Source organism: Panthera uncia, chromosome A2, assembly GCF_023721935.1.
Source record: "Panthera uncia isolate 11264 chromosome A2, Puncia_PCG_1.0, whole genome shotgun sequence".
Taxonomy (NCBI): domain Eukaryota; kingdom Metazoa; phylum Chordata; class Mammalia; order Carnivora; family Felidae; genus Panthera; species Panthera uncia.
The window spans coordinates 121961878-121988483 of NC_064816.1; the positions used below are offsets into that span (position 1 = coordinate 121961878).

Sequence of the window (26606 nt, forward strand, 5' to 3'; positions counted from 1 at the left end):
TATTAAGGAAATGCAAATCAAAAACAAAATGAGATACCACATCATACCCACTATGATATACTATAATAAAAATGACAAATAATAGGGGCACGTGGGTGGCTCAGTTGGTTGAACGTCTGACTTTGGCCCAAGTCATGATCTCACATCACGAATTTGAGCCTCACTTTGGGCTCACTGCTGCCAGGGCAGAGCCTGCTTCGGATCCTCTGTCCTTTTTCTTTCCACCCTTTCCCCACTCATGCTCTGTCTCTCAAAAAAAAATTTTTTTAATGACAAATAATAGCAAGTATTGATTTGGAGAAATTAGAATCTTCATACACTGCTGGTGGGAACATGAAATGGTGCAGCCACCTTGGTAAATGGTCTGACATTTCCTCAAATGGTTCAACATGGGGTTACCACATGATACAAATCCACTCTTAGGTATATACCCCAAAGAATAAAAAATATATATAAACACAAAAACTTGTGCATGAATGAACACAGTGGCATTATTTAAAATAGCTAAGAAGTGGAAACAATTCAACCCAGATGTCCATTAACAAATGAATGAACAAAATGGGCTACATCCATACAATAGAATATTCAGCTGTGAAGAGTAATGCAGGTCTGCTACATGCCACACATGGGTGGACATTAAAAACATTATGCTAAATGAGAGAAACATAATTCCATTGATATAAAATGTCCAGAAGAGGCAAATGCATAGGGACAGAAAATAGGTTAGTGGTTGTTTAGGGCTGGGGAGGATGGATAAGGACAACTTAGAGGTGTGAGGGTCCTTTCTAGTGTGCTGAAAGTGTTCTAAAATTCACTGTGGTGATAAATGCACATCTCTGGGAATATACTAAAAGTCATTGAATTATACATTTTAAATGGATGAACTGCAGAAGGCGAGAGAGAGAGAGACTCTTAATTTGGCTTCACACCATGGGCAGAACCCAACCCAGGCTCGATCTCACAACATGAGATCGTGATCTGATCCAAAATCAAATGTCAGATGCTTAACCAAATGAGCCACTCAGGTGCCCCCTCAATAAAAAGGTTCTAAAATAAAAACCTCTCTTTCCCCTGGGTGCTCCTTTACAGGGGCAGTGCAATGGAGAGTATCAAGAATCTATGATGTCATAGGATTCAGAGACCTGATTTCAGCATCCATGGACCTGCTTCTGACCTTGGATTGCTTACCCCTTCTGGGTTTCCGTTTCCTCATCTGAAAAATGTGGGAATGGAATTCAGTCTCCTTCACTAGACCATCTAGGGAGTTTGGAGAATTATGTAACAGATATTGAAAATTACATGAATTGGCAAAGCACTCTGGAAGCCAGTTTCAAGTGTGGCCAATGTAGAACTAGTTGAACCAAAAGCTGGGCAATATTTACTCTTGCAGTACTGCCTGAAAGCCAGAGGAAATTCATCTTCTTTCTGGTACAATAAGAGATGTTGGGGTGTGTGTGTATTTTCTTAGAACCTTGTTTTGTTCAAGTTGAATTGAGTGGCTGCAAGTTTTCCTCGCTCTCTGAGTAGGACCATCTGAATGATCAATTTCTCAGACAGATTCAGTGATCATTTCTCAGATGGCTTCTGCAATGGTTAAGAGGGAGAGGCTCCTGGAGCAATGGAAGAAGAGATGGCCCCTTGAGAGCTAAATTATAGATCAGCACAGAAAGGTACAGAGTGGAGATGTGCCAAGCCTCCAGAGCAAGCCAGATAGGGCCCAGTCAGCATGATCAGATGCCACCTCACCGTTACTGATACAACCACAGAAAAGATTGGTACTAACATATTGCTAGTCACCTATCTGATATGAAATTGTATACAGTTAAACCATCTGTGACCAGCAAAGTACAGAGCATTGAGTTTCTACAGTGTCAAACAGACTTGGAACAGCATAGGAGGGGGAAAAAAGTGGCCATTGTCACGGGCAAAGGAGGGTGAAAAAGGAGCAAGTGAGCAGTTGTCACACATTAGATGTACACATGTGTGTGTAAATGAAGCCCAGGACATTCTAGGTTGTAAGTCACCTTCATGTTTTCCATGACGAAGTTTCTCCTAAGACCCTTTGGAGGGAGTGTTTATGTTTACTCTCCTTCTACTTTCCTTCTAGAGAGTTATGTTTACTCTCTAACTAGTTCCTACTAGTTTGCTTGTAGACTTTCAGAACCTAAGAAACATGAGGAGAGTTGCCTTCCTTGTTTTAAATCTACATGTGTTTTTAGCTATCATATTCCACAAAGATAAGATTTTTGCATAGGCGACCCTTTCTTGGGAAGGGTCACTTCTAGTGAAGTTCTAACCAGGCTCTCAGGGCATATGAGTCTGCTAACCCCTAGTGAGAATGATTCCATTAGTCATTTTTCCATTAACAATTCTGATATTCTTCCAAGGTGTTTACTAATGAGAGCCAGAGGCAAAAGCAGCAGGTGAAACTGAAGGTCGGCAATGCTTCGCACAATTCAAAAAAATCGTCTTCCCAGGCAAAGGCCAGCCTGATTTACTGAGTGATTATTCTCAAGAATGTCGCTTACATGCTTTCAGACCGCTAAGGTTATGTCTTCTGAACTAGTTCTGCTTTGGAGGTAAAAGCAATACTATTTAAAAATAATAACTGTGTGTTGAAGTGTGTAATTTCACTTCCTCTGTCCCCCACTCTCCTGGCACACCAGGCAGAAAGCAATACTGGATGCAAATAGGCACTATGGCTCAGGCCCATTTCGTTTTCAAGAAGGAGAAATCCTGAGCTAGGAGGCACACTATCTTTGTCACCCTCTACAGTTTGCGTGACCATCCTACACACAAATGTACAAAATACATTTATAAAATGGAAACAGTAATGCCTGCTATGCCTTTATGCATGTCAGGTGAAAGAGCTTTTAAGCTGAACTGAATATATTATTTCTATCCACAGGTAAAATATTAATTAATAACATGAAAACAACTGCAAGCGGCATTCTTAATCCTTTGAAATTCCTCCAGTTGAAAGGAAACCCACCACTGGAAACTGAAATACCAAGTTCGCTTCTCTTGGGAAGGCGTCAACTTTTATTTTACCAGAATCTGACTTTCAACCTCTTATTCACCTTAGCAGACTCTGAAGTTTCCTGTGATGAGTCAGAGGGAGCCAAGATGGTACCTTGCATACCAGCGATCTTGGTCCATGTTGTTTTTCGTTTTGCTAGTATATTAGGTGAAGATAATCTAGGAAGAAGGATTTTTGCTGAGCCTTTCATTTTTAAGCAACATAACTTTGCCTAAATAAAGAACAAAACTGGGTGTCTCCACGAACCCCAAAACACAGTTAGGCAAGGATAAACCACTCACATCCGCAAGACATGTGGGTTATCAACATCTGGGTGGCAAAAAGTAAAGGGAAGCAATAGAATACCAGATAAACCTGAGAATGGGGGCGTCTCCAAATAGTACATAGATATTGCCTAGAAAGTATGTGGGCCAATTAAAGAAGGGAAGCTGAGACTGGGTGGGGTTTTGGCCACTGTGATGGCAGATGACTACAAGGGTCTTAGGGGTAGAAGGACTAAGGGGCTGGCATGGCCAGGCATCTATGATTTCTAGAAAATGACCTACCAGAGATTCCTTTTAGGATGGCATCCATGCTGAGGAGAAATTGCTGGGTTTGGAAACAAAACTGAGCTGGAGAGAAGCAAAGGAAAGAAAATCCAGACAAAAGTGGGCAAGGGAATAGCCAGAAACACCAAAAGTATGCTCCCGTGTGTGTGTGTGTGTGTGTGTGTGTGTGTGTGTGTGTTAACACTACATAAGAACAACAGAAAAAAGTTCTGTGCATTTAGAAACGTACCCTGAACCACTTCTCTTTTTAAGAGTTTTAGAAAACTAATTTCATATAAAAATGAGCAACAGAAATGTATCTAGGTCAACTCCCATACAAAGTTATTATAAGAAAAAAAAGAATAAGGAACAGAATCCCATCCCTATAGAGAGCAAAAGCATGCCAGAAAGTCAAGTCCAAAAAAGGATTAAAACATAACATAGTATTTCAAAATGAGCTAAGAAGCATTAATAAAATGCTTTAAGTCATGAAAGAACAACAGAAATCAAAATTAGAAAACTCAGACATGGACTAAAAGAACACAGGGAAGAATACAAGATTATAAGAGGAATGAAATCTAAACCAGAATGAACACAAGAAGTGAATACAACAGCTAATGTCTTAAGAAAAACTTTCAAGATAAAAAATAAATGAAAGGATAGTAGTATTCAAGCAATAGGCAACATATCAAGGTTAGGCAAAGAAGATTCAAAATATGGATACTAGAAATCCCTGAAAAAGAAAACCAAATCAAGGAAACTGAACAAGTAAACAACTTTTCTGAAATTATTTAAAAAATGTATTTGAGAGCACACTGCATGCCTGAGAACATCAATATACCACAACAAACACTGAAGCGTATTCTAGTTAGATGACTGAATTTTATAGAAGAAAGGAAAAAAACCTCCTTTGAACTTCTAGGCAAAAACAGCAAGTGACTTATAAGAAAAAGGAAATTAGATTATCAGTAGGCTCTTTAAAGACACATTTAAGATACTTAGAGAAAGAAATTATATGGCAAGGATTTATGTATCCAGAAAAACAACTGACTTTCAAGTGTAAAGGGCACAGGCAGCTTGTTATTAAGATGCAAGAATTCAGGGAATAGTGTTCCCGTGAGCCTTTCCTGAGGAATGAGCTGTAGACAAGTTGACTAGAGAGGCATCCGCATAAGGGCTGGTAGTGAACGTCAATCAAATAGTTGCTGATGGGACTGAGACCAAATGGGGGTGAGAAGGGCATGGATATGGTATGGAATAGCCGTATGCTCAGGTCATAGAGAACAATGATTTCAAAGGGTGGAAAAATGGGAACAGTATACTTAAAGGGCAGTTTTGGTTGCCTTCAGTGATTATAAAGTATATTAATGGTAGCAGTACGAGGATTGATATTGATATTCTGAGACTGTTATATGTCTAATGAGGGATAGGTGAAAGAGTAATTATAGGGTATTTTGTCCCTTTGTCCTTGAGAACTAGGACTTTGGCTGTGGAAAGAAAGATATGGATATGACACAGGAGAGATTAAGAAGAAAATCCTGCTAAAAAAAATCCTATAGTCCTGAATTTGAATTTGAAGTGTCAGTATGACCTCATGAGACATGAGACATGAGATATATATCTATATCTATCTATTCTGTATCTATGTATCTATCTATATATCTCTCTATATATCTATATCTATATATACATATCTCATTATATTGTTATAATGATAGTTTTTAAAGAAAACTAATTGACTACTATGGGACAATAATAGAAAGGCAGCGAATCATTTGAAAACTGGCAAGTAAAGCAAAGGAATCAGGCATTCATCCTGCCTTTCCTACTATGAACAATACCATTATGGACTGTGGGGAAAACGTCTCTAAAATACAATGGGAACACGTGGGTGGCTCAGTCGGTTAAGTGTTCAACCCTGGATTTTGGTTCAGGTCATTATCTGATGGTTAGAGAGTTTGAGCCCTGCATTGGGCTTTGCACTGACAGTGTGGAACCTGCTTAGGATTCTCTCTCTCTTCCTCTCTCTGCCTTTCCTCTGCACGCTCTCTCTCTCTCTCTCTCAAAATAAATAAATAAACTTTAAAAATTCTTTAAAATATGATGACGACGAGGCAAAGTGTCTCTAATGTACTTCCACCACTAAAGATAATATAAATGATATATTAGAATAGAACAATTTTGCAACCCCCAGTGAACTAAGAGATCTGGTTAGTGACCATCGACAGCTGCTAATGTCACAAAAAGAGAAAGCCACTTATAATGGCCTCCTGACTAAAGAAAATATCACCACTTATAGTCTTGCCAAAGAAGTCAAACTGGAGTCTGATCAAGCCTCTGGATCTAGCTGCAATTTTCAGGAAATAAAGAACACAGAGCAATATATTCAATCATACCACAGGGAAGCAATCAGCAAAACCCAGCCTGTGGGAAACTCTACAAGGCAAATCCCACAATTAAATTAAATGGAAAAGGAAGGGATGGAAAGAAAACTTATAGATTAAAACAGATTTAAGAGACATATCAAAAAATATTTTTTGAGAGTCTCATGTGCTACCAGCTGAGCTAGCCGGGCAGTCAAAAAATATTTTTTTAAATGTTTATTTATTTATTTCTGAGAGAGAGTAAGAGCAGGATCAGGGGAGGGACAGAGAGAGAGAGAGAGAGAGAGAGAGAGAGACCTAAAGAGAATCCCAAGCAGTCTCCATGCTGTCAGCAAAAAGCCTGATGCTGGGCTCAATTCCAAGAACCGTGAGATCATGACCTGAGCAGAAACAGCCAACTGAGCCACCCAGGCATCCCAGGCCTTGACATATCAAAATTTTAAGACTAGGCAAGACTAGGGTATAGCAAATGCCCACCTGGAAGATAAAACTATAAAGCAATGCCAAAAAAAAAAAATGAGTACAGTAAAATTCAAGATGTTGTTCCTTTAGGCAAAAGAATGGATTTATGATGGAATGGGGCTTCTAGAGTAGCTACCTATCTGTTTCTTCTTGACCTGGGCTATGTTTACAAGGGTATTCACATTTTAATAACTAATAAAGTTATACATCTATTTCATGTGGTTTTCTAGGTTTGACTTGTTTCCTCCAAAAAAGGTTAAAAGATTACCCACTGAACAATACCATACATTGTTTATGGATTCATACAAGTGAATATGAAAGTATTAAATTTGACAAGAACAATACCCATAAAGCTCATGTGAGTGGTTCCCTCTGGGGAGATGGAAGGAGAATGGAACTGGGGGTGAGAGGAAGCCAAAGGCTGCTTCAAGTCTATCCGCCACGTTCTAATTCCGCAAAAGAAAGACGATGTAAATAAGTCAAAATCTTAGCAATGATCAATCTGGGACATTGTAAACACTTGTGTTTGTGTATTATTCTCTCTTAGACTTTAGACTGAATTCCAAGAAATTTAGCTTGTGAATGCATATTGTGACTGAATGCAATAAATTCTCTGAAAATGCTTTGGTGCTACTGGAACAGCATGCTATGGAAACCAGACACAACCACCATTAGTCTGGCTTCCTTACTTTGAAAAAAATCGTCCTTGATGAATTTGTTCCTTAACATTCAAGGAATGACAATTTGACTCTCAAAGAAGTTTACTCATTGTGGCTGTTCACTTAATAGTATTCAATAAGGGAAATAGAATCAATATTTTTTCAACTTTGTGGAGATGGAGAGAGAAATATACTATTTGTTTAAATCATCAATCCATTCCTTTTTTTTTTTTTGAGTATGGGTCAGATGATTTTATTGAGATCCAATTCAAATCCGTGGAAAGTTCCCAGATTATTTTCCCATTTGGGTTTTTTAAAGATCAGTTGTTCTCTCAGCCTAAATAAAGCTCTGTGTGGGTAAGGCTGTACATGTATCTGGGAATGTACATGTGGTTAAATTAACATAAATCATGGAAAATTATCCATTTTTCATTATTTTGACCTTCTTGGTACTTAAGGCAATGAACTCCAGTTAGGCAAATCATTATAAATGTGAGATATGAAGCAACAATTGGCCATTCTACATTTTATTTCCTAAATGTCCTCAACAATCTCATTCTGCCATGGTGGAAAATGAATGTCAGGGGAAAAAATTGCCTCGAGTGGTGTGTGTGTGTGTGTGTGTGTGTGTGTGTGTGTGTGTGTATTTGTTTTAATTTCTATGAGCCCCATAAGAATATCAACTCACACAAATAACTCAGTCATATTCTCCTCCATAAGTGTGTGTAGGGTATAAACTCGCTCATGATGACTCAAAAGTCAGAAAACAAATCAGACCCACAGCCACATGACCCTTTCTGTGTTTACCAGGAAGGTAGCTGCACAGTCTCTCCATTGAGGTCTCCACCGTGGAGTTGTGAACTTGAGCAAGCTGTTCAATCACGGATACCACCGCCACACAGGCTGCAAGGAGACAGAAGAACATGTCAGCAGTGTCATGTAGAAAACTGTGCTGGAGGGCCAGGGGAAAGGAAGGGATGCGCGTGTGTCCTTGGGAACACCAACTTTTCCAAAACACAGAACTTTTGTTTGCCAAGCCTTTTAACATCTGCTGTGTGCATAAAGGCACCATGAGTTGTAGTGAAATGTAAAGTGTGCTAAGAAGATTGTATGTTTGAGGGTCAGAAAGACTGGTTGTCAGTTCAGTTTTGCCACTTGTAAGCTAAAGGACTTTGTGGAGGTAACTGAATCTTTGTTTATGTTCATTGCTTTTCAATCGCATAGAAGACAGACATGGCATTTAAAGGAGACAGTGTGGAAATAGGTCAGCACAGAGCAGAAGCTCAATAGACACTGGTTTCTTTCCTCCCCCCTTTTCTTCCTTTCTGCAGCAGCTGGTTTCTTTGGGATTAGGATCATCCCCACCCTATACATTCTCAGCTGTGACTTAGGGTCAGGTTTTTAATTTTAGAAAAGTGGTGGAAATTGCTCAGCCTTTAGAGTCAGAAGACCTGGAATTGAGTCCTGCTCTTGAATCTTGGACTCACCATCCAGGCTTTCTAAGACTTGGTCTCCTCACTGCAAAGTAGGTAATAAGTTTCCTATAAGAGGCTGTAATGATTCAGTGAGATAACAGTGCAATTGAACATGCCTTTGAAATCATAACACGAGTGTAAAGTATCATTTCACCTCCCAGCTAGAAAGCGCTCTGCTTGAAAGCATATGCCAATATACTAAGTGTCTAAAAGGAACCTCAGATTAAATTAGAAATATATTACTTCACCAACCTTGGTATATATATGTGAAGGCCCAGAAATGCCAGGCTGACACCCCTTAGAAGTTTCTATCACCAGCCTTGATCTCCTGAATGCCTGGGAAAGCCCAAACTTCCTTTTTCCAAAGAGAGGGGACTCTTTCTTCTACACACAAAGGGTTGGTTGGTCAAAGATCAGTAAGTCTGTGAGAGGAAATTGTTAGGCCTCAGAGAGACAAGAGTGGCATTTATTAGCAGTGGTTGGTTTCCAAGGAGGAAAAAGAAGGCTTATATCCCAAATGAAGAAGTTCCAGGGTGCCTGGCCCAGTAGTAAACTCGTCATTAACCATCTGCTCAAGGTGCTGGGAACCCAAATTCACATGCAGTGTCATTAAAGCCAGATTTCTACCAGGACTCCTTGAGGGAAGGTGGCTGGTAACAGATGTGATAGTACAATTGAGCATTTCTAGACAGAAAGAAATAAAATCTTCTGTAAAATGCAGGATTGTCAATGAGCGAGAGACTTTCCCCTTTCTAGACACTGCAACAGCTGATGAGGATTTTGGCCTCGATTGCTCTGTATCCTCAGATAAAGCCAGACAAAGCTAGGCTCACCTAATCTGAGCGTGATCTTGAAAACCACAATCTCACTGCTCTGAGAGCACCTGCGCATTTATCAACACCAACTATCAAGGTTGATTAGATGTGCTTTTAAGTAATCCATGCATTGAGGGTTCTATTACATGCAATGAATTTAGTAGCTGATACTTATTAGCACTTTATGATCTAAAAAGCATTTTCATGTGTATTTTGTTTTATTTTAAAAATAACATTTCAAAATATAATGCAATGCAATCTCATTTTAGAAAACAAAAAATACCGAATATTGTAAATAAAATAAACATCATTTAACTCACCCAGAGATAAACCAATTTCACTTTTACTTTAAATATACAAAATATACTTAACATATGCGAATATTTTCAACATTTATAATACTTTTACCCCCTAATTTATGCCTCTGCCAATCACCTCTTAAGTAACGGGAGCTAAATAAATTTTAATAACTGCAATTGAAAGACAATGATAAATAATGAGATTGCAGTGTGGTAAGAGGAAGCAGTGTGGTATAGTTGAAAAGGGAGAGGCTTTGAATTAAAAAATAAACTTGGGTTCAAATACTGGATGGATGAGTTACAAACAGTGTAACTTGAACAAGTTACCTCTCCACTGGAACTTCATTTTTACGAGTTTAGATTTGGACCAGAAGTTCCTTGAAGGTGGGAGAAGGGTCTTTCTCTAACTTTGAATGCCTGATGCAGGGTGTGGTTTGGAGTCAGGGGACAGAGATGTGTGCTGACTTGAAGCAAGCTGACTGGAGAACCGGCAGAGTGACATTTCAGTTGTCAGTTGCTGGGGGTCTCCGTAGGAAAAGGTTAATGAGTGCACCTGAAGTTGTGTTCAGACTCAGTCATCTCCCCAACAACGTCGCTTACTCTCATTCCATCTTGTTGCAGGGCATGACTGCACTTCTCATTCTGGTGTGAAACAACCAGTGCCAACTCTTGAGTCAGACAGTGGATCTGATAGCAAATAGTCACGACTTGCAGCTGGGGATCACAGAAGGCGGTGGACATGGGGTTGAAATCTTGCATAACAATCACTTTGTGTGGCATCTCATCAATGAGCTGCTTCACCCAGCATGGACTTGAAACGAGGTATGCATTTGTTTTAATCCAAGGCTTGCAAGGATCAATGCAAAGAGAATTGTGCCACTCGAAACCTCAACCTGCTTCTTTGTACTTATAGATACGGGTTTTTCTTTTACTCAGAGGAATCCCATCAAGGACTCTTATGACTTTGGTGGCTCCTTAGCACTCCTTGCTAAAATTGGAAATCATTAGATAAAAGGAGCCAAAATAAAAAAAAGTCAGCTGTCTCTGATGGGATGGACCTTGACATCACCTCTGCTCTGCCCAGTGAAGAGTTATGATCAAAAGGGCTCTGAAGAAAACTGGGTAATGGGGTTTGAAATATGTAAACGCCCAGGTTGGACTCAGCTTTGATTTGAATCATGCTCCCTTAGACATCCTCACCCATATCCAGGGGCCTCAACTCCCCTTCCAGCTGGATTGTTAATTTAGGGTCTGCGGCGCAATGTGTTCTGAATCCTTTAGTTGGCAAGAGTGGAGAAATTGACTTGGCTATAGTTTCTAATAAGAGGTTCCACTGTCTTGACAGGCTAAAGAATGTTTTCCCTTAGACACATGGGCAGAGTAATTCTTTGCATTACAGACCATTCTCTGGCTGCTGATAAAAGGCCTGGCTCTGCTAAAGTGAGTTTGTCCAAGCTACTGTTCATTTACAGAGAGTGAGAGCGGTACACTTTGCTCAATGGTCACCATTCGAAACCTCACATATGGAAAATCTCTTCTCACGTGGCTTCTGAAATAATGAGTGTAATAGAAACAGACACTCCTGATATTGTAGGAAAAGAAGTGAATGGGCCCCAATAAAAACATCTGCCACAAGGATCTGCTCCTGGACACATTCCTCTGGTAGTTTGCAGACTATACCCAGAATCCTTTTGAAATGAAACAGGACTCTTGCAACTCTAATTATAATCATAACCATGCTGGCTGGAAATGCAGCCAACTGCAGAGAGACGGCTACAAGATTTCCCATTTGTGTAAAGCCCACACTTCATCGAAAAGCCCAGAAAGCACTAGGCAGTTGTCAGAGACAGGGTCAGCATGACTATCCTTCCTTTTTGACCCTAAGTGGACACATAAATAATTCATCACATGGCTAGAGTGTGCCCTGCAGTTTTCAAAGTGTTTTGCATACATTATCATCTCATTCAAACTTCACAACAACTCATAGATGTAGGAATCATTGCTCTCATTTTACAGACCAGCAGACAGAGGCTCAGAGAGGTTAGCTATCTTGCCAAGGATGTGGCTAGTTAACAGGAGAGCTGGGACTGGAACACAGTATGTACTGAGTTCCTTCTAGATGGAGGCACTGTGCTGGGCTGTGAGTAGGTGCTGAAAAAAAACTGATATGGTTCCTGCCCTCTTAGAGATTATGCTGTAATGGAGAAGAGTGATGGTAAACAAACAAACACATAATTATAAATAATTTTAGGAGCCATGAAGAAAAGGAACAGGGTGAAATAGCAGAGGGTAATGAAGATGGGGTGGTATAAACCTTCTTAGCTAGAGCCAATAAAGAGGGCTTATCTGGAGAACGCACACAAAAAATGGCTAATATAATGGAAAGGATCATAAGGAGCTGGGGGCAAGCTTGGTAAGAGGTGGGGGGGAGCTGATGCCACTTCATGGCCTAAAGCTAGGAAAACCTGGCACCAGAACCCAATGGTGAAAGATGAAGTGCAGGGAAAGGAAGATGTCAGTTTCATGGGCTTTGTAGACTGCAAAAGAGCCAGGGATTTTTCCAGAGAGCAATGGGGAACCATGGCTGGGTTTTGTGGAAAGAGCTGCTGCTATTTGATCTATGTCTTAAATTATCATGTTGGCTGTCACAGGGAGGAAGGTACTTAGGGGGCAAAGGTGGGAGCAGAGAGATGAAGTAGAAGGTTATTTTGGTACTGGAGAGAGATGGTGGTGGATTGGAGAGTAACGAGTGGCAGGGGGGACAGAGAAAAATAGACAGATGTGGGATCTATTGTGGAGGTTAACCCAATACAATTTATTAATGAATTGGCATGTGAAGGAAAGAAGTATGAGGACAAGTGAGAATCAAAAATGATTCATTTATTTGTGGTTTGGGCCCCAGGAAAGGGTCGAGCACAGGTTTTGGGACCATACCACACCTGGGTTTGGGTTCCTGAGTCCCTATGCACCCAGGTGACTTTGTATGTCCCACCTCCCACCACAATAGCGCTCCTCAAGCAGCTAAACTCTGTTTTCCTCATATTTCCCTGCTTGTGTGGGAACAGAAGATATGGCTTTACATGTTTACACTCTCCTAGGCCTTTCTCATGTTGGTGAAAAGAAAAGGAAATAAGGTATGAAAATAGTCACTTAAAATTACCTTCCTACCAGTTTTGTTTCCCTACGATAGTAGTTACTAACTAGTACACAACCCAGATATGAATATTACACCTTCACCCTTTTCTTTTCCTCGTCTCATGAGTCCGGACATGGATAGGGAGAGGTTGGTAAGAAGAAAAGAGAGTGGAAGGGAGGAATGAAGGGAAAAACTATGTTATAGTAGAGACTAGAAGAATTTGGGGATCAGACAGACCTGGGCCTGCTTCTCTGACTTATGAGCTGAGGTATCCGGCAGGATGATTAACCTCTCTGGACCCAGATTTTGTCACCTACCAAATAGAATAATAATGCTCACTATTAAACATGGCCATCTATTCCAGTCTTCTGAATCTGGCCTTGTAACTTGTCTTATCAATAGACCATGGAGGAAATGACAGCATGTCAGATCTGAACGCAGGCCTCAAGAGGCCTTGCAGCTTCCATTTTTGCCCTCTTAGAACGTTATAGCTGTGAGCTTGAACCAGCCTGCTGGAGAGGCCACACAAAGGAAAATCAAGGTGCCCCAACCAACAGCCTGCCAACATTTGTGAATGAGGCCATTCTAAATCATCCAGCCGCTGTCATTCTGCCATCTACCAAGAGAGTGCAGCAGCAAGAGTGAGCCCAGGGGATCTCCAGTGGGAGGATCACCCAACTGTGTCCAGCCCAAAATTGCCAGCCCATAGAATTATGAGCTAATAAATGATTGCTGTATAAGTGTGGAGTAGTTTGTAACTCACCACAGGTTGTCTGCCATACCTGGCAAAAGCATTGTGGGAATTAAGTGATACAACCCACAAATGCATATGCTATCTAGCAGAGTAGGCATTTAACAAATATCTACTGTCAGTTTCTACTCCAGCTGCTGAGACCATTCGGCCAAGACATATTCTCTGTGATTCTTTTTAAAATAAAAACTCAGAAACTTATCTTTGAAAAACATATTGCTGTACCAACAGTGTTTTTACTTTTCTATAGCTGAATTTGCTTTTATTGCCTGTAGGTAGTATTTTCACTACATTTGGGCAGATTAGGGTCTGTGGCTTAACCCCACCATCACCTAGAACATTGTCTTTATGAGAAAATGTGCAGTGAGTTCCAAACTGCCAAATTTCCCAAGAACACTGGCAATGAGAGAGGCACTGTATTGGGCAATTTCCTAGTGAGAACAGAGGCTGGGGTATTCAAGGGTGAGGAGTATTGGTGAGAGGAAATAAGCAGACTGTGTTGAGAGATCCCGGATGGTTGGCTTGACTAATTTAGAAATATATAAAAAGCTAATAATAAAGAGATGAGAGTAAAGACAGGAACCATTCCATTCTGTTTTTAATTCAACACATGTTTATTAGCACCTACTATATGCTCAGAAGTTTGAGGATACAAACATGAATAAAAGAAATCACAGACCAGGAGGAAAGCCTGATGATGAGAAAAACAGTCTAGTTATGGCAACCTGTGAGTGCTATGGTAGAGGGACCTGTTAGTGTTTTGGAAGCAGAGAGGAAGAAGAAACTAACTCTGGGAGGGTCCAAGATTGCAGAACAGCATGGAAGGTTTTTTGTGTGTCTCTCATCCTTGAAATACAGCCAGATCAACACTAGACTATCCTGAACATGTACAAAACTGACTTGAGGATTAACACAACAATCTGCACAACCTAAACCAGAGAACTCAGCAGGTATGAGGTGTGGGGAGGTGAACTGGGGGAGAGAGAAGCCACTAAGGGCAGGGAGCTGTTTTTTGTGCAGAGAGAGGACAGAAACAGGGGTGGGGGCAGGGGGTAGAGTAGGAAAGCAGCTGGAGAGAAAAGAAAGAGTATGCAAGGGACTGAACAAAAAAAGGGGAAAGGAGAAAGGAGAGGGTTTAAATTCCATTAAGACTCTATAAACAGGGGGAGTACAGAATCTGAAACTCCACAGCTCGATACCTGGTGGTGCTCTGTTGGGAAGGGCAAATCCCCAGGAGCAGAGAGCGAGGTCCGAGGGGGTCTCAGTGGACCCTGGAGAACAAACACATTTGCTGGTGCTGGAACAAGGTCATTAAGGGTGAAGCCTGGTGCCAGATGTGTGTCATGATTTTCCATAACCCCTGAAATGCTGCTGCTACACAATCACGTGAACTTTTTCTGGGGCAGGCTGGCAGTCTGGGGCAGGCTGGGGCCACAGTCTCTGGACATCAGTGGCAGCACAGTCCCGAGAATGTCCCTGGGTGGGGCCGGCACTTGGCCATTGCTTGGTGAGACCCTCACCTAGAAGGTCTGAGCGGGTCAAAGCTTCAGTCCTTCAGAAGTGAGGGGTTGGGAAACACAGCCGCACCTGAGATAAAACTCAGGAGGGAGGTGCCACCTGGCAACATGACAGCTTGGTCACAGACAGTGTAAAAGTGGGGAGTAGACAGAAGCTGGAGACAAAGGACAGGTGCACGATTGCTGGTCAGGGAGAGCACAGAGTTCCGATACTAGACACTGGTTAGCTGGGTGATGCCATTTTCACCCCCCCACGCATGCGCATACACAACTAAGCCTGCCACAACAATCCACTCCAGTAAGCTAAGCAGCCCCACCTAGTGGAGAGCAGAGCCCTTACACTATGCCCCGCCCAACTGGGCCAACGTCACTCTTCAGGAACACCACAAGTCTCTGCACCTGCTTAGTTTACAGTCTATAAAGTGCTTCATACTTTGACTTCTAGGAGAAACTGATGTAATTTCAATAGTATTACAGTATGTTTGCTGGTCCATCTATTCAAACTTTTTTCTTTTCTTATTCTTGAATACAGAAAGAGAAAATATTTTTATTTTCCATTTTTATTAAAAATAGTTTTAATTTTTTCTACTATATTTTTTACTTTTTTGGTAAATTTTTCAAGTTATATTTTACTTACATCATTTCACTTTATTTCATTGTATTCATTTTTTTCAAACTTTCAAACTTTTTTTTTCTTATCTTTTTGTTTTTTCTCTAATCTATCAAGCTCCTTCCAACAACCAGACCAAAACACACCTAGGATCCAGCAACCTTTATTTGATATTTTTTGTGTTGTTTTTAATTTTTAATTTTAATTTTTTTACCTTATTAATTCCTTTTCTTCCTTCAAAATGATGAAATGAAGGAATTCACCCCAAAAGAAAAAACAGGAAGAAATGACAGCCAGTGACTTAATCAACACAGATACAAGCAAGATGTCTGAACCAGAATTTAGAATCATGATAATAAGAATACCAGCTGGGGTTGAAAACAGATTAGAATCCCTTTCTGCAGAGATAAAGGCTAGTCAGGATGAAATAAAATATGCTATAACTGAGCTGCAATTTCAAATGGATGCCATGGCGGCAAGGATGGTTGAGGCAAGCAGCGATATAGAGGACAAACTTATGGAGAACAATGAAGCAGAAAAAAAGAGGGAGACTAAGGCAAAAGATGACGATTTAAGAATTAGAGAAATGAGTGACTCATTAAAAAGGAACAATATCAGAATCACAGGGGTCCCATAACAGGAAGAGAGAGACAAAGGGGTAGAAGTGTTATGTGAGCAAATCATAGTGGAAAACTTTCCTAACCTGGGGAAAGACAGAGATGTCAAAATTCAGGAAGCACAGAGGACTCCCATTAGACTCAGCAAAAACTGACCATCGACAAGGCATATCATAGTCAAATTCACAAAATACTCAGGCAAGGAGAGAATCATGAAAGCAGCAAGGGAAAAAAAGTCCTTAACCTACAAGGGAAGACACAACAGGTTTGCAGTAGACCTATCCACAGAAACTTGGCAGGCCAGAAAAGAGTGGCAGGATATATTCAGGGTGCTGAATTGGAAAAATATGCAGCCAAGAATTCTTTATCCAGCAGGCTGTCATTCAAAATAGAAGGAGAGATTAAAAGTTTCCCAAACAAAAATTAAAGGAGTTCATGACCACTAAACCATCCCTGCAAGAAATTTTAAGGGGGACTCTCTGAGGGGAGAAAAGATGGGGGAATAAAAGATCAAAAGCAACAAGACTAGAAAGGACCAGAGAATACCACCAGAAACTCCCAACTCTACAAGAAACATAATGGCTATAAATTCATACATTTCAGAACTCACTCTAAATGTCAATGAACTAAATGCTCCAATCAAAAGACATAGGGTAACAGAATGAAAAAGAAAACAAGATCCATCTATATGCTGTTTACAAGGGACCCACTTTAGACATAAAGACATATGAAAGCAAGGGGGTGGAGAACCATCTATCATGTCAATGGTCGCCAAAAGAGAGCCAGATTAGCTGTATTTTTTTATATTAGACAATCTAGACTTTAAAATAAAGACTGTAACAAGAGATGAAGAAGGGTATTATATCATAATTAAGGGGTCTATCCACCAAGAAGATCTAACAGTTGTAAATATTTATGCTCTAAATGTGGCGGCACCCAAATATATAAATTAATCACAAACATAAAGAAACTTATTGATAATAATACCATAATAGTAGGGGACTTCAACACCCCACTTACAACAATGGACACATCATCTGAACAGAAAATCAACAAGGAAACAATGGTTTTGAATGACACACTGGACCAGATGGACTTAACAGATGTATTCAGAACATTTCATCCTAAAGCAGCAGAATATACATTCTTCTCCAGTGCACATGGAACTTTCTCTGGAATAGATCACATACTGGGACATAAATAAGCCCTGAACAAGTATAAAAAGATCGAGATCATACCATACGTATTTTCAGACCACAATGCTATGAAACTCGAAATCAACCACAAGAAAAAATTGGGGAAGGTAACAAATACCTGGAGACTAAAGAACATCCTACTGAAGAACGAATGGGCTATCCAAGAAGTTAAAGAGGAAATAAAAAGTACCTAGAAGCCAATGAAAATGATAACACCACAGTCCAAAACCTCTGGCACACAGCAAAGGCGGTCATAGGAGGGAAGTATATAGCAATCAAGGCCTTCCTAAAGAAGGAAGAAAAGTCTCAGATACACAACCTAACCTTACACCTTAAAGAGCTGGAAAAAGAACAGCAAATAAAACCCCAAAACCAGCAGAAGACAGGAAATAATAAAGATTAGAGCAGAAATCAATGCTATCAAAACCAAAACCAAAACCAAACAAAATAAAAACAAAAAACAAAAAACAACAACAACAGGAGAACAGATCAATTAAACTAGAAACTGGTTCTTTGGAAGAATTAACAAAATTGATAAACCCCTAGCCAGTTTGATCAAAAAGAAAAGGAAAGAACCCAAGTAAATAAAATCAAGAATGAAAGAGGAGAGATCACAACCAACACAGCAGAAATACAAGCAATAATTAGAGAATATTATGAGCAATTATACACCAATAAAATGGGCAATCTGGAAGAAATGGACAAATTCCTAGAAACATATACACTATCAAAACTGAAACAGGAAGAAATAGAAAATTTGAACAGACCCATAACCAGTAAGGAAATCGAATTAGTAATCAAAAATCTCCCAAAAAACAAGAGTCCAGGGCCAGATGGATTTCCAGAGGAATTCTACCAAACAATTAAAGAAGAGTTAACACTTATTCTCTTGAAGCTGTTCCAAAAATAGAAATGGAAGGAAAACTTTCAAACGTTTTCTATGATGCCAGCATTACCTCGATTCCAAAACCAAAGTCCCCATGCAAAAGGAGGACTATAGACCAATTTCCCTGATGAACATGGATGCAAAAATCCAACAATACATTAAAAAAATTATTCACCACGACCAAGTGGGATTTATACCTGTGATGCAGGGCTGGCTCAATATCCGCAAAACAATTAATGTGATTTATCACATCAATAAAAGAAAGGACAAGAGCCATATGATCCTCTTAATAGATGCAGAGAAAGCATTTGGCAAAATACAGCAACCTTTCTTAATAAAAACCCTCAAAAAGTAGGGATAGAAGGATCATGCCTCAAGAGCATAAAAGCCATATATGAAAGACCCAATGCTAATATCATCCTCAATGGGGAAAAACTAAGAGCTTCCCCCTAAGGTCAGGAATAAAATAAGGATATTCACTCTCGCCACTGTTATACAACATAGCATTGGAAGGCTTAGCCTCTGCAATCAGACAACACAAAGAAATAAAAGGCATCCAAATCAGCCAGGAGGAGGTCAAACTTTTACTTTTCACAGATGATATGATACTCTATACAGAAAACCCAAAAGATTCCACCAAAAAACTACTAGAACTAATCCATGAATTTAGCAAAGTTGCAGGATATAAAACCAATGCACAGAAATGGTTGTATTCCTATACACCGATATTGAAGCAACAGAAAGAGAGATCAAGGAATGGATCCCATTTACAATTGCACCAAAAATCATAAAATACCTAGGAATAAATCTAACCAAAGAGGTGAAAAATCTATACACTGAAAACTATAGAAAGCTGATGAAAGAAATTGAAGAAGACACAAAAAATGGAAAAATATTCCATGCTCCTGGATAGGAAGAACAAATATTGTTAAAATGCCAATACTACCCAAAGCAATCTACATATTCAATGCAATCTCTATCAAAATAACACTAGCATTCTTCACAGAGCTAGAACAAACAATCCTAAAATTTGTATGGAACCAGAAAAGACCCCGAATAGCCAAAGCAATCTTGAAAAAGACAACAAAAGCAGGAGGCGTCACAATCCCAGACTTCAAGCTGTATTACAAAGCTTTAATCATCAAGACAGTATGGTACTGACACAAAAACAGACACTCAGATCAGTGGAACAGAATAGAAAACCCAGAAATGGACCCACAAACATATGGCCAACTAATCTTTGACAAAGCAGGAAAGAATATCCAGTGGAATAAAGACAGTCTCTTAAGCAAATGGTGCTGGAAAAACTGGACAGTAACATGCAGAAAATGAACCCAGAACCCTTTCTTACACCATACACAAAAATAAACTCAAAATGGATGCAAGACCTAAACATAAGATAGGAAGCCATCAGAATCCTCGGGGAGAAAGCGGGCAAAAACCTCTTTCATCTTGGCCGCAGCAACTTCTTACTCAACACATCTCTAGAGGCGAGGGAAATAAAAGCAAAAATGAACTATTGGGACCTCATCAAAATAAAAAGCTTCCGCACAGCAAAGGAAACAATCAGCAAAGTAAAAGTCAATCAACGGAATGGGAGAGGATATTTGCAAATGACATATCAGATAAAGGGTTAGTATCCAAAATCTATAGAGAACTTATCAAACTCGACACCCAAAAAACAAAAAATCCAGTGAAGAAATGGACAAAAGACATGAATAGACATGTCTCCAAAAATTATATATTATATGTATATATACACACAATGAAGTATTACTCAGTAATCAAAAAGAATGAAATCTTGCCATTTGCAACTACGTGGATGGAACTAGAAAGTATTATGCTAAGTGAAATTAGTCGGAGAAAGACAAATATCATATAACTTCACTCATATGAGGACTTTAAGAAACAAAACAGATGAACATAAGGGAAGGGAAGCAAAAATAATATAAAAACGAGGAGGGGGATAAAACATAAGAGACTCTTAAATATAGAGGGGGGATGGGCTAAATGGGGAAGGGGTATTAAGGAATCTACTGAAATCATTGTTGCATCATATGCTAACTAACTTGGATGCAAATAAAAAATAAATAAATTATTGATTAAAAAAGAAACTAACTCTGCCTTGGTAGCCAGTGATAGTTTCCTGCAGGAGTTGAGTGTTAAAAGAATGGAAGGACCTTATTTGACAGAAAAAGGCAAGAAAGGCCTTCAAAAAGAGAGGAATCTCTTTTTTAAAGACTTGGTTGTGAGAAAGAGAAGGGTTGGCCAAGGCTAGAGCTCAGGGTCCATGGGAAAGACAAAGTGAGAGAGGTAGAAAGGGATCCCATTGTGAAGAGCCTTGAAGGGCAGACCATAGAGCATGGGGTCCAAATTCTGTAGAGTCTACAGTGTAAACCAATGGTTTCAAACATTTTACCTTGTACCCCCTAAAGGAAATTTGAGAAACTATGTACCCTTTCCACATTTTAATGGATGTTAATGTAATATTAATGGATATCAATTTAAAAAGATGCAAAGAGTATATAATTCTAGACAGACTATAAATATTAATGGTAGAAATCATACATTAATCTCTATGTATCCAAAGGAATCTAAATACTGTAGTGATTCATACCTACTCTCATCCACTTAAAAAATATAAGCTCAAGCACTTTTTTCACAATGAGAAATTTATGTTGATAATCCCTCTCCTTGAAATCATATTTCAATAAAAAGTCTACCTCCTTGAATTTTTCTTCCAGTATAGAATTGTATCCCAATGTAATATATTTTTATGGTTGAATGTATTTTATTGATGGCACTGTTATACTTCTTAGCACTAAAAATATGAATAAAATTTAAATGGAAATTTTAATTTCCTGTGAATATAACTCTAAGTTTTAAAAAATTCTTCTGGATAGTTTTCATTATTAGTAAAATTAACTTTTCTCAGCAATATGTATTATTGTCAATTTAACAATTCCTAAATAATAAAATTAAAATTTTATTGGAATTGCACTTCTTAAAGAGATGATTGCCCTTTTCAATTAGTACTTATGTCTGATGAAGAATATTACTTATTCATGTAAACAGGCAAAGTTCAACATCATGTCTGTTCTTATTTTTCATTTTTAAAGAGGCAAGTGCTGAGAAAACATGTTCACTTAAGTAAATGAAATAGAAGGACTTTTGGTAGAGAAATGTCACTTTATTCTTTAACTCCTTCTAAGTTAAATGTCAAAAGTCTTAAAGTGATCTATCATTGGCAATTATTTCAAATGATCTATCACCTGAAAATTCCATTAAGTGCCCCTTCAATCGTGTTGAAAGCAAAGAACTAGAAACCACCTGACTTGCAAAAACATTTGTTACCAAATCAATGAAATCTTCTATTTTCTCAATTTCTGGGATATATATATATATATATATATATATATATATATGTGTGTGTGTGTACATGTACATATATATGTATATATATGTTTTACTAAGACTCTTCTTTTAATTATATCTATTATAATTCACCTCGAGAGAACTTGTTAGAACTTAATACACTCAGAAAGAACTGGGAAGTTGAAATACTATTCTTTTCAATACACTTTTGCGTATATAATATTTTAAGTAAAACCTTTTATCTAAATGCATACTTCATGTATATTTTTGTCAAATTTGGAGCTACAGATTTAGTTCATCAGGTTATGAGAAATGTCCTCTGTATAAACCTAAATGGCAAAGTCAGACCTTATCATTAAAGTAACTAATCAGATTATCTTTCCAAAAATATATGACTTCATGTTTCCTTTCACTTTTATTTTTGAATTTTAAGATACGTACTTAGAGATAGAGGATGGATGGATAGAAAAACAAATGGATGAATGGCTGAGTGGGTGGGTGGATGGATGAATAGAAAAGGATAGACTGATGATGGATGGATGGATTGATAGGTAGATAGATTAGATAGATACGTAGGTAGGTAGGTAGGTAGGTAGATAAGATAGATATAAAAGATGAAAAAAATTGAAAAATTTCCACTTGCTAGCAAAGACTTATTACTACCAACGTTCTTTTATTTTTAAACAAAGTTTATTTATTTATTTTGAGAGAGAGAGTGAGTGTAAGCAGGGGAGGGGCAGAGAGAGAGAGAGAGAGAGAGAGAGAGAGAGGGAAAGAGAGAATCCCAAGCAGGCTCCAAACTGTCAGCACAGAGCCTGCAGTGGGGCTCAATCCCACAAACCCGCAAGTCATGACCTGAGTCAAGACCAAGAGTGGGATGGTTAACATCCCACTGGGCCACCCAGGCGCCCACCAAAGTTTTTACAAATGTTTTCTTGAAAAAAAAAGTGTTGATTTTAGATTGTCTACTTAGCCATCCAGATTTAGAAATCAAACAAAATAATAAGACGAGGTCCCAAACTCCATAAACACATACCCAGACCTTTTTGAAAGGAAATATAGCAAAATATCAATAGTGATCATCTGGGTTTGGGGATTACAGTTGATTTTATTCTTCAAAAATATTCTTTGCTGTTTCCTAAAATCTCTATGAAAGCCACACATTCTTTTATAATTAGAAAAAACCAATACATAGTATTTTATCAGATAATTTCTCATTGAATAAACTTTTTAATAGTTGCCTTCTACCTTACCAAGTTCTAGGAAAATGTGAAATGCCATTTTCTAAGATACTTTCATTGTTTCAGCTCTCAGCTGCGTGTTTTTACAAGCTATATCTCATTTAATCTTCACAACACCCTCATGAGATTGGTACTTCCCATTTTACAGATGAAAACTAGGAGGCGCAAAGAAGTTAGGCAACATACCCAAGGCCTTTTAGATAAGCAGCGATTCTTCTACCAACTGGCTGACTGGTGATTTTAATCCAGATCAGTTGAACTTTGAAATACAAATGCTTCTAAGTGTCACAATGAACATATTAAAATATGGGATTTTTAAAGTGAACATTATCAATAACATCAATTAAAATAGTCATTGCTATATTGAAATCTACATAGTTTGTGCATATTTTCTCACAATATTCTTTTCAGTTTCCAATGATGTTTCTGGGAGAGCAAAAATGTTTAAATTTAATAAGGTGCGATTTAGAATTTTTTTTAATTTTTGCATGGTTCTTTTGATGTCATATTAAGAATCTTTGAATCCAAAGTCACAAAGATTTTCTTATAGAAGTTTCATAGTTTTTGCTCTTACCTGAGACCCAGAATTTATGTTGAATTACTAATTACAAGTGATCTGAAATAGGAAATCAGATAGTGTCAGTTCTCCAACAGTGTTTTTCAAAATTTTTGACGATTATAGTTTGTGTTTTCATATGAATTTTAGGACCAGCTTGCCAATGTTTACCAAAAAAGGATGTTAGGATTTTGATTGAAATTGTGTTTATAGATACAATTTGGGGAGTAATGCTATTTTAATACTATTGAGTTTTCCAATCCATTAGCATGAGACATCTGTCCATTCCAATAAAGCATTCTTTAATTTCTCTCAGCAATGTTTTGTAGTTTTCAATGTAATCACATTTCTTTTTCTAAATTTATTCCTAGGTATTTTTTTATTATATTGTAGATGAAATTGTTATCTTCATTTCAATTCTTGAAAATGTGTTGGTAATATAAACAAATGTAACTGACTTTTATATTAATCTTGAATCCTGCAACCTTGTTAAGCTTTCCTATTCATTACAGTCATTTTATTGTTAATATCTCAGGATTTTCTATATTCAGGATTCTGTTGTCTGAAAATAAAGACAGTTTTACTTCTAAAGATAGTTTTACTTATTTCCTTCCAACTTGCATGCTTCTACTATTTTTATTTCTTTATTAAACTGAAAAGAATTTTCCAAAAAATGTTGACCAGCAGTGGTGAAAGTAGACACCCTTCCTGTGTTCCTGATCTTAAGAGGAAAGTATTTAAGTCTTTCATCAATGAGTATGAAGCTAGCAATAGGGTTCTCACAGATGCCCCTTATCAGGTTAAGAAAGTTCCTTTTTATTTCATAATTTGTTGAGAATTTTTGATGTGGATGGGTGATAGATTTGCCAAATAATTTTTCTATTTCTATAAGGATGATAATGTAGTTATAGCCTCTATTCTATTAATTAATGGGATATGCCATTAATTGATTTTTAGATGTTAAAACGACCATGTATTCTTAGGATAAACCCCACTTGGTCATGGTGTATAAATCATTTTATATGTTGCTGGATTCAGTTTGTTAATATTGTGTTAAGGATTTTTGCTGATGTTGAATTTTTCTGTAGAATAAGGGTATAGAATTATGAATTTGGGAGGTGGCTGGGTGGCTTAGTCAGTTAAGCATCTGACTCTAGATTTTGGCTCAGGTCATGATTTCAGAGTCGTGAGACTGACTCCAAGTCAGGCTCTGTGCTGGGCATGGTGCCTGCTTAAGATTCTGTCTCTCTACTCTTCTGCCCCACCTTGTGCACATTCTGTCTAAAAAAGAAAAAAAAATAATTTTTTCTCTAAACACTACTTTAGCTACATTCCATAAAATTTGATATATTGTGGTTTTTCATTTAAGCCAAACTATTTTTTTAATTTTCCTGTGATTTCCTGTTTTATTATTATTTTTTTTACAGAAGCGTGTTGTCTTATACACATTTGATTTTTTTCCAGATTTGTTCCTATTGTTGATTTCTAATTTAATGAGAAAAATATTTGTATGATTTCCCATCTTTAAAAATGGATTGATACCTGTTTTTTTGCCTAGTATATGGTCTATACTGGATAATGGGCCATGTGTAGTTAAAAAACAATGTATATTTTGCTGTAGCTGAATGGGGTGTTCTATAGATGTTAGTTGGGTCAAGTCAGAATTGCTCAATCTTCCACATCCTTACGTACTTTTTGTCCTTTGTTCTACCAATTACAGAGAAAGGAGCATTGACATTTTCAACTGTATTGTTGAATTTTATTTTTTTCTAATTTTTTAATTAAATTTTTATCTCTTGGGGTTTTTTTGACTCTATTATTAAGTATATGTACATTTACAATTATTACTTCTTCTTGATATATTGAGCTCTTTATCATTATTAAAAATACCTCTTTGTCTTAGGATGATTTCATATCTTAAAGTCAATTTTGTCTGATACTAATATATTAATTCCAAGTATCTTCCATTCAACCTTTTTGTGTTATTGAATCTAAAGCGTCTCCAGCAGACAGAATATAGTTGGATCTTGCCTTATTTATCTAGTCTGATCATCTTGTCTTTTGATTGGCGTGTGCAGTTTACTCACATATGTCAGAGCTATATAAAATAGCTGTATAAATAGAAAGATGGATACATCATAGCTTTATGGGGATTTTACTCAGCTTGATGCTTTGTAACATTCTTTTTTTTTCCTCTTTCCCATAGTACAATTAATCTATGTTCTAGTTTCACACCCTCCCTCCCCACTAAAATTTATTCACATTCTGCCTGAAGAAAAGCATACTGTTAACTTGAGTTCTTTAGGTTTTGCTCACTTTGTGACCTTTCCCCAAAGTGGTAGATCTCTCTCTATAGTGTCTTTATTGGCCTTTCTTTTCAGAGATGTGACCCCCCAGAACAGTCCAGGAAAATAACAGGCAAATGTGGGTATAGTGAAAGTGTAGATGATCAGAAACCTAACATTTGTGCCAAGGTTGGGGTTAAATTCTATGATAATGTAGAAATAAAAGTATGGGAATTAAGGAGGGGAGAAGGTGTGAAAAATGGGGGGCAAAGTGCAGGGGGCTACAGCTATAGCTGGGAACCAGTAGGTGACAGGCTAGACCAACACAATCTGAAGGCCCCAGCGGGTGACCTGGGGGATGGTGGGGGGATGGAGATGAGCAGATGCTCTGAGAGCAACAGTGGATATTCCCTTGCTGAAAGGAGCCCATGATCTACACCAGCCATGACCATGGGGACAGAGGCCTGCCCTCAGAGGCCAAGAGCTGTAAATGTCAGAATGGTACATAAGCCCTCCTTCAGAATTGAGACCAGCCCTAGCAAGGAAAGAAGAGAGCCCTGAGGTACCCAGAGGAGACCAAATTTAAACACAAAGCGGTAAGATGAAGTGTTTTGTGCTATCAGCAGCAACAGCAGCTTACGAACAAGTGTTCAGTTACAGAGAAAGAGAAAATGAAATTTCTGTATATAAAATTGTGATCATAAATTTTCAAACTTCTCTGCTGGCTCTATCTAAATCTTTCCTATTTTTGTCGGTGACACTGTCATCTTACCAT

General features: G+C 38.2%; 1 protein-coding gene across 2 annotated transcripts in view; it reads right to left on the reverse strand.

Moving 5' to 3' along the window:
- Nucleotides 1-26606, reverse strand: part of AOAH (acyloxyacyl hydrolase) — a 170047-nt gene that overhangs the window by 137494 nt on the left and 5947 nt on the right. For both annotated transcript variants that reach the window (XM_049641702.1, XM_049641703.1), the window contains exon 3: nt 7880-7975. In XM_049641702.1, the coding sequence (XP_049497659.1) occupies nt 7880-7975 (96 nt within the window). The remainder of the gene's footprint in view (nt 1-7879; nt 7976-26606) is intronic.